This window comes from Lepisosteus platostomus, chromosome 28 (genome assembly GCF_059453375.1).
Source record: "Lepisosteus platostomus isolate fLepPlt1 chromosome 28, fLepPlt1.hap1, whole genome shotgun sequence".
In the NCBI taxonomy this organism is placed as follows: Eukaryota; Metazoa; Chordata; class Actinopteri; order Semionotiformes; family Lepisosteidae; genus Lepisosteus; species Lepisosteus platostomus.
Genome location: NC_142638.1, coordinates 474,894 through 484,475, shown reverse-complemented (window position 1 = coordinate 484,475; position 9,582 = coordinate 474,894). Strand labels below are relative to the sequence as shown.

Below are 9,582 nucleotides of genomic sequence, written 5' to 3'. Positions count from 1 at the left end.
CCCACAGCCACTAAGAGCTGCTTTTAGGACGTAGCCCCACAGACGGAGGCACCAGAAATAGAGTTTGTGTTTATTCTGGGCTGGGAGGGAGAGATGTATTCCAGGCTTTATTACATAGTGCTGATCAAACTGGGTGTGCCTTCAGCCGCAAGTAAAATCCCACAAAGCAAAATATAAATGCATCTTACTGCAACCCAAGAAGGAAAACACCAGCGCATGAAAACGGCCCTTTCAATTAACTCTGGAAAAGGCAATCTGGGAAATGTTGCCAGTGCCAGGCTGCGCTCGGCCTGCATTAGGAACTGGAGCAAAGCAGAGGCCCAGTTCTGCACCCTGTCATTATCGCCGGGCAGATGGCGGGGTGATGTGAGCAGCTGAGGGTGCTCCTCCAAGGGCGAGGCTGTCCTTAACACTTTCCTGACACGAAAACCAATACTTCTAAACTACAAATATTATAAATTGCAACCCCCTTCCCAACATGATTACTGTAGTCCCATCTCAGAGGGGACGAGCAAACCAGTTTCCACTGGAGCTACCACACCTCCAGGATCACAGCGCCTCATCTTCTTACCTAGAGCTCAACAGCAGGTACTAATTTGAGCTTTAGGTACTAATTAGCTACTAACTACCAAATGGGATAGGTGGGCCCATGTGTGACCTTCCTTGTGATCTTAGTTATCCAGCCATTTTCTAGCCAGTTCCACCTATTCAGGGCCATGGGGGAGCAGGAACCTAACCCAGCAAGCAACGGGCCCAAGGTAGTGCTGAGAGTGTGCAGCAATACTGAAGGTCGCACACACAAAACCTGATTTCAGAAGTACGCGCTTCAGGTAAACACTGATCGTACTAGCTAATAGAGAAGTGCAGTTCAGAAATGATCTGTTCTTTTTAAATGAATCGTTTCAGTGAATCGAAGAGTTGAACGAGTCCCCTGAATGATGTGTTCACGATTCACAAAAAGCTTTTGGCTCAGTGAGACAAATCGAGTATTTCCAGCCAAGCAGGTCAAAGCAAGAAATGATTCAAGACTCAGGCTCTGTTCCAAACTCAGTATAAAAAATACAAAGCAATTTGGTGCTCTGTAAGCCCAGCACAAGATAAACGCAGGGTCCAAGCACACCTTACAGCATTGTCTGAATTTAAACAGCTTGTCCACAGCTACATTTTGTGATTTAAAAAATAAGTGTTTACATCCCTGCTGATGAAATAAAAGTAGCTTTAGCCTTTAAATGCTACAATTTCAGCCTGGAATGAAATCCCCTTAAACATTTTATAACAACTTCATAAATATAGAAAGCAGAGGTCTGGTTCAGGGTATAAATTGAAGCCGAGTGAATCAATGTTTCCCGGAAATCTTTTTTTAGATACTTTTTGGGCACGCACAGGTTTAACACGTTTAGCACGACCTCGAGTGGCGGGGAGCATTGTGAGACACCCGAGTTCACTCTGTGTGGAATCGAGGGAGGGGAACACTAGTCTGACACTGAACAGAAGTGCGTGTCACTTGGCCAATCTTTCTCCCGGCCACCTTCGGAAGTTGGGAGTTGCTCAGGGTCAGTCCTGCCCGCCCGCGGTGACGCGCGGTGCTTCTTACCCGTGTGCGTCTTCATGTGCTCGTCGAAGTACTGCTTCATGTTGAAGTCCTTGCCGCACCACTGGCACATGAACTGCTTGTGTCCGATGTGGATGCTCATGTGGGAGCGCAGCTGGTACTTGTACTGGAAGCGCTCGTCGCAGTTCTGCAGCGAGAGGAGAGAGCGGCGCACAGGAGGGCTGTCAGAGGGGGGGGCATCTCGAAACTACAAGGCCGCACAGCACATGGAGGCGCAGGCCAGACCCGCAGAGCAGCACATGGAGAACACAAATCAGAAGCACTGCAGGAGGGTGCGCAGGGCGCCCTGACGTTTCTGATGGGACACGCCCCGCAATAACAGTATCAAAGTATTTTTACATGACATATGTACATTTTGAGTGAAATAAAAAAGAGGAACAAGTGATTTTTATGAACACACTGGCCTGTACATCGATCAGTTCAGCTGTCACACAGTGAGTGCATTCTTCTAAAGCACTGTGTAAGTCAAAGGGCAGGACAACAGGAACTTCATGAAATCTAAAAGTTTTTTACATTTCTTCTGAAGACAATGCAAAAACTAAAAAGGTTAAAATGCTAACACAAAGAGCATCTACAAAATCGAGGCAGCTGAAAGTCCTCATATAAAAACACTTTTCTAAGCAATAAGAACAGAACAGGGATGTCTGTTAGGAATTAGCTGGTTTTTAATTTGAGCTTCAAGAGATTTCATGAGTCCAAGGGCTCAGCCACTCTGTTATTAAGAGTATTTTTCCTAATGTAGAAAGGCTCCTTTTTCAAAGCTCTTAAACACCAGGTTTAATTTTCCAGCAGAACAATTAAGACCTCACCCTTACTAAACTAGGAGTTGCTACAGGCTCAAATTGTTTAGTGGTTACACTCTGGTGTTCCTTTCCATATAAGTCTGTTTCCAGGGACTCTTACAAGTATAAGACATTATAAGATAAATGATCCAAACCCAACCATGACTGGGAGCTATTAGAAAAATAAGTGCTTACTTGGTCAAACTAAAGGCCTCTACCTATAATCATCTGAAGGCCCAAAACTTGAAAGACGCACGATCAGTTGATGACCACAGACCCCTCTGCCCCGACAGCAGGCACCACACACACATAGACTCCTTTGCTACTGTAAATCTGGCGCACTGCAAAAAACGCTTTTATGACTTCCGTTCTTCTTTTCTCATTTCCCTAATCATCCCTGATTTCTTCAAACTGTACCTGCCCTTGTGCACAAGGCCCTTCTCAAACGTGCCAACAGGTCTCCTGTTTTTAACCCCACAGGTGCACTTCTGTCAACAGCAGCTCCTTCGTATCGCGCAAAACCACACAACTGAAGCTGCTGACAGAGGATGATATTTTCTGTCATCGCTTGTCCGTGAATTACCATAACTTTAGGCTCCATAACATCCATAACCCTGGCCCCTACGAGCATGTGTGCCACGCCAGGTGCCATGCTTTGTTGTGACCTGGATGTTCAAGGCTGGTTTATCAGTGTCGCTCTGGCACATGCATGCTGGGTACCGTCCAGCACATCTCAGCCTGTGAAAAGCGTCCACGCTGCAGTGTCCACGTCCCAGAAACCCTACTGAGCCCCAAGCGCTTCCTCGGATAGTTTTGGCTCCCGCTCAAACTGCATGCCATCTCCCCTGTCCTGCACAGCAGGGGTGACCAAGGTACTCATTCATGTGGAGCCGGCTCACCTCAAAATGGGCCAAGTAAAGTAAATGAGGTAAACTTGGCAATACCACTCCGTTCATTCAAAGCTTCACACGGTAAAATACATGGTCTTTCTCTATAAAAAAACACCGTAGGTGCCATCAATCGAAATGGGGTAGTCAGTTAAAAAAATAATTGCTTGATGTCAACACTCTGTACCTAGAATACACGTGAAGCTAAAGTAGCCTAATGAAATAAGATTTTTACATAAAGTATTATGAGTTTTAAACTGTGAAAAAGTTCAATTTAACTAAAACGTGAATATTTTATTTTGCACGGCTCTCTTCTCCCTGCTTTGATATATGAGAGCGTGTGCCTGCGAGGATGGGGCCAGTTCCCTCGTCAGGAAATATCCTGAGGTTCCCTTCTCACTGCAGTCCCCCAGCTAGGATTGGGGTTAGGGTTTGAACAACACCTAGAAACTTTCTGACCCATGTGCTGTGCTTTAGGATGCTTGAGAAAGGCAGGAAAAGTGTTACTTTGTTGTTTCCTCAAGAAATAAAATTGGCCCATTTATGCAGTTTTTGCTAAGCACCTCTCCGGGACTCTGAAGTCCAGCCTGCTGAGCCAGAGCAGAGACTGGGCAGGAAATCACAAGAGCTGTCTGTCCAGCTGTGGACACCAGCAGGAGCAAGCCCAGGCACCACAAATACAATATCAGAGACACTGTTTTTTATTTTAGTGCTAAAACACAAATGACTTATAAATAACGGCACTTCCTTAGGGTCACAATTCATGCTCTCTTTGAAGCCAGCGTCTTGCCCTTGAAGCTGTCTCACCTTGAAGAATGACGCAGCTTGAATTTATCAACTATCTGACTATGTCTCCACTCTCCTTCAGACCTGAAGGCTCAATCGCCAGCTCGAGACTCTCCGGGCCTGTCCGCCCTCACCCTGACGGCCAGCAGGCGCGGGGTCGGAGCCCTGCGATCGGGACGTACCTCACAGCGGAAGGGCTTCTCTCCGGAGTGCTGCAGCGAGTGCACCTTCAGGGACATGCTGCGCTTGAAGGACTTGCCGCAGGTCTCGCAGGTGAAGGGCATGTCCTTGGTGTGAGCTGGGCAGAGGAGAGCAGCGTCAGACAGCGGTGTGACCAGCACCACAGCCGAGAGCCCAGCAACGATCATCATTCATTTTAACAGTGGGATTGTGTCGATATCTGGTGCTAGAAAAGGATGCGGTCTGATTGCCTGCTTGTGGTTCTTGAAACATCCTACTTTTGTACCAAGACATCTTCACTACAGTGAATGCTTCAGGGGGACCCCAGACAGGGCTGGAGCCCCAAGTCTAAGCACTGTGAGGAGTCAGCGAAGAGACGTGGGAAGAATCTGGAACATTTTCACACACATTAACGGAAGATTCTAATGAAGGGTCTGAATGCTGTGAAGACACTGGAGCTCATTTCCAGCTATGGAAATGTTAATTGCTCGGAAACCAGAGCCCAGTGTCCTGCTTTATTCTAAGGGGTGCAGTTCGTTCAATATTGCACACACAGCTGGTTGAGCCTGAGGGAACCCCAAACTTACCACACCCCCCTCCAGTCAGACTAAAATTCCTGCTGGGAACTCTAAATTCCCTTTCTGAGCACTGCCTGTAAGAGGCCAGCCCACCTTTTCAGTGCGGATGAGCGAAATACACAGACAACAAACTACTGCCATGTTAAATGTCAAATTAAATCAAGATTAAAGTTTCAGCTGTTTTGCCGTTTTCTTTCTCCAGAGCAAACACTGAGGAATTCGGCCCCGAGTCCAGCAGCTGAAACCTCTGGCAGCTGTCACAGGAATGCGTCTGGAATTGCAATTGGGAAGCAGGACTGCAGCTGTGGCTCCGCCCGTGCTGAGGGGGCGTGTGTACGGACGACCCAGGAAGGTCTGTGAGCTCCGCGGGCTCCTGGGTTCACCCTGCTCGCTCCTCAACTCACCGACCATGTGCTTCCGGACGTGAGCCATGGTGTAGAACTTCTTCTCACAAATCTCACAGGCGAACTTCTTCTCCGCATAGCCGTGGACAATCTTGATGTGCTCGTGCAAAGACCACAGCTTCTTGAAGGACTTGTTACAGGAAACACACTGCAGGCGAGAGGGAATAGAGCATTACACAGCGACCTGCGGGCGCCCCGATCCGGGCGGCACACAGCGACCGGCACAATGACTATGAATTACTGCCAAGTTCTCCACATTCGAATTATTCATAGAATTTATTTCACACTTTTATACAGTTGTCAAAAACATTGTGATCCAAACCATGAGTGTGGTTCTCAGCTGCAAAAATGAAAAAGTAAAATTAATATTTTATAATGTTAGAATGATATTTTACTGCAGACCAGAGAACTGTGCAACAGTAACAGGAAATGCAGGCTGATGAATTTCAATCTCACCGGTTGGTCAGAAAGTGTGGATTTGCACTTACGAAGAGTAAGAAAACGAATTTGAATGAGAAAGCATTCCAGTGAGACCTGACTGTACGATTTATTGAAAATAGACAAGAACAGAAGAACAATATTGTAATACAGGTTTTATCCGTCACACAATTCAAGCACAAGGGTCCGCCGGAAAAAACAGTCTTAAAACTCTGGCGCCCCCTGCTGAGGGAAAGGAGATATCAGCCATTCCAGCTTTAATCTGCTCCAAAAGTAATCGGCAAAAAATGTACAAAATTATTTACCTAAAGAGAAACAATAACTGTGAAAGTCACAGTTAAAAATTCTGAATGTGCAATAGTTTATTAATAGGAACAAGTAATAGGTTTATTCCATGTGAAAAAAAGAAGAAAGAGAACACAACGTTTCGGCCGTGGAGCCTTCTTCAGGTGTCAAATACTTTGCATTGGAATTGACACCTGAAGAAGGCTCCACGGCCGAAACGTTGTGTTCTCTTTCTTCTTTTTTTCAGCATGGAATAAACCTATTACTTGTTCCTTTGCAGCCTACGCATGCTGACTCAGCTACCCACCTGAACTACTAGTTTATTACTATATATTTATATCGTTTTAAAATGAATCTTTCAAGTGTACTTAGAGGTAAGTGGAGGTGTGTATTTTTATTATATAAATATAAATTATTATATATGTTAAATATTAAGGTTAATATTCTGTACAGTTCTATCCAGAATATCTTTGTGCACAGTCTTCCCCTACACACGTTCTGCTATAAGTTCCAGAACAATGCAAAGTAATTCCAGAAACAGCACTGGAATTTCAACCAGGTAAAGGACTGTAGTTTTAAGATCATGCAATGCAAAACACTAGTCAGAGCATTTCAAAGATTGTGCAAGATGCTGGTCACCAAACATAGCCAGCGAAGTTAAAAGTAAAACTACCTGAATAATTCCTTGTTTAGGGAAGAGTTAGATACACAGGTAAAAGGCACCAAACATCTTTTATAGACAAGGAGAGCTTAAGAGGGGACTTGACATTAGTACCAAAATCTCGAAAATTACTGACCAAGCCACTCGCGGACTGGACATTGAAATTAAGCGGAAGTGAATTTAACACTGACAAGAGCCACGTCTTTACACAGGGAGGTGTGGGTGTCTGGAACACGCAGGCCAGCTGTGCTGTCGAGCCGGAATCCCAGCAGCCTTCCAACAAGTCCAAACTGTTTCTTCAAGCCAGGAATGTTTTTTATTCCAAGGCTCTCTCTCTGTCTCCAGTATATTATTTGGGTAAAGGAATCAAACTTACCCTTTGGCTCCGAGAGGACCAGCGGTCTGCCTCTGGCCCAGACTTGACACACAACATGCAGTGCATGACTGCTGTGGGTTCAAACTGCAACTGGCCGTTAACATGCCCAAGTGCTTGCAGGGACAGGACTCATCTTGTTTTCCAGCTGAGCAATCATGGGTTTGTCAGCACTAACTGGGGCCCTGGTGCTCAGCAGTGTGAGCCTGGCCAGCACCTGGAGGGGAGACTGCTGGGAAAGCTCAGGTTGCTGCTGGAAGATGCGTTAGTGGGGCCAGTAGGGGGCGCTCAACCTGCGGTCCATGTGGACTTAATGCCCCAGTATAGCGAAGAGGACACTGTACTGTAAAAAGGCACCATCCTTAGGATGTGATCTAAAACTGAGGTCCTGACTCTCCACAGTTCTTAAAACTCCCAGGGCATTTCTCGAAAAGAGTAGTGGTGTTAACCTGGCATCCTGGTCAAATTTCCTGTTGCCATTTACCAATCATGGCTTCCTAATAATCCTTATCTCTGAACTGGCTTCATCACTCTGCTCTCCTCCCCACTGAGAGCTGATGTGTGTTGAGTGTTCTGGCGCACTATGTCTGCCATCGCATCACCCAGGTGGGGCTGCACACTGGTGGTGGTTGAGGGGAGTCCCCATAACCTGTAAAGTGCTTTGAGTGGAGTGTCCAGAAAAGCACTACATTATGTAAATATTAGTTATTATTAGAATAATCAGTAGCATCAAAAGGGAAGATACAGTTGTAGTAGCACAGCCTCACCACCAGAGGGTAGAGTTTCCCTTTCTAATAGGAATTTAGCTCTCCACTCCAGCTCTCCTAGGAACACAAGAGGATACAGCATACAGGATCAGAGAAGGCGCAGAATCGTGTCAGGTACACAGTTATCTTTAACATTTATGCATTTGCAAAATCCGGAGGACTGGAATGAACTTTGAGAAGTAATTCTCCAGCCAATATTAACATATTAATGAGACAGTTCTCTCCTGAATCTATAGAACTGTCCCGTTTTCCTTCTAATCCTACTTATATGGCCACTATAGGCATATAATGTTGAAAAATAAAAAAATACAAAACAGGAAATACTAGCATAGATGACGCTAGTTATGAAAGACTTATAAGGAACAAGTAATAGGTTTATTCCATGCTGAAAAGAGAAGAAAACAACGTTTCGGCCATGGAGCCTTCTTCAAGTGTCTTCTTCGGATGAAGAAGACTCCTAAAGAAGGCTGAAGAAGGCTCCACGGCCGAAACGTTGTGTGCTCTTTCTTCTCTTTTCAGCATGGAATAAACCTATTACTTGTTCCTTTGCAGCCTACGCATGCTGACGCAGCTCCCCACCTGAACTGTGAAAGACTTATGTTCAAAATTTACATCTGCTAGACAATGTAGGAACGTAATTTAAAAGGCAAAATGCTAGAAAATATAGTTGAAAGAACAGTTTTAAATCAAGGGATGTTAGAATTTTATATCACCTAGTAAAGCATCATTCAAACTAGAGCAAGCAGATACATCCCAGGGCTCAGGGACACTGTCAGGCTGGAGGAGAAGATGAGGAGGAGACCTGAGCCAAGAAATGCAAAATCCTCGTTAGTCAACATTCATGTTTCTGCAGAACATGGGAACCAGATGTTCCCAAGTGGACACCACTCAGAAGTGCATTTAAAACTGAGGAAAGGAGGCACTTCTTCTCACAAAGACTGGAACAAGCTGCCTAGACGTGTGGTTGAAGGCAAAATTCTGGTTTCTTTCAATAAAGGGCTGGATGAGATACTGGATCAATTATCGACTAATGAAAAGACTAGATGGACGTTTGTAACTTCCTTATGTTCTTAATTGGCCTCTTTTAACAATCTTGAAAATGACTACGTCAACTCAAGAGCAATGAGATTTGATCCACACACCTAACAGCAATTCTCTGCATCTATATAGCGCTTTTCATCCCAAAGTGCTCCTCGTACAGGAGGGAACTCACTGTCACTCCTGCAGCGCAGCCCCACCTGGGCGGCTCTGTATTCCAGCCCTACTGCGCAGCACATCAGGTGGAGAGAAACGGAGAACCAAGGGATCTATAACCACCAAGGAACTCCGTTAGAAGTCTTGTCCAAAAGACGCGTAGCTCTAACAGCACAAGGCTCCTGGGCACCATACTGGGGCTTCGCTCTGCAAAATCTCCTCCAGAGGGCAGAGTGTCACCAACACCATGTGCAGCAGCAGACTGACTTTCCCGAGAGGTCTCCCATCCCAGCTGTGAGCAGGCCCAGCCTTGCTGACAATGCCAGGATACACGAGGGTAACACTGCTCGTAACACAGGACCACAGCCACAGAGAGCATACTGACTGGAGGACACCCCACCACACACAGCGCTCACATCCAGTGACAGAGCCCAGGGCCCCAGTTATACGTGGCCATTTCAGTGAAAAATGGGGCGGAACTTTCATGGCAGTTCAAACAGGTCAGATCTTTCTGCCCTGTATTTCAGCTCACATATGCCTGGACAGCAGGCCTGAAAACTGACCACGAAGCTCAAAACAGAAAACCAGACTGGAGCCTGCAGGCCTGCAATTCCGACATGTGGACACCAGGAAGC

General features: G+C 45.9%; 1 protein-coding gene across 5 annotated transcripts in view; it reads right to left on the bottom strand.

The window, feature by feature from the left end:
* The window catches only part of znf652 (zinc finger protein 652), a 47,774-nt gene that overhangs the window by 9,452 nt on the left and 28,740 nt on the right, over nucleotides 1–9,582 (bottom strand). For all 5 annotated transcript variants that reach the window (XM_088623109.1, XM_088623108.1, XM_088623110.1 and 2 more), the window contains exons 3-5: nucleotides 5,230–5,377; nucleotides 4,250–4,365; nucleotides 1,595–1,739 (exon numbers count right to left, since the gene is read on the bottom strand). In XM_088623109.1, coding sequence (XP_088479235.1) covers nucleotides 1,595–1,739; nucleotides 4,250–4,365; nucleotides 5,230–5,377 — 409 coding nt within the window. The remainder of the gene's footprint in view (nucleotides 1–1,594; nucleotides 1,740–4,249; nucleotides 4,366–5,229; nucleotides 5,378–9,582) is intronic.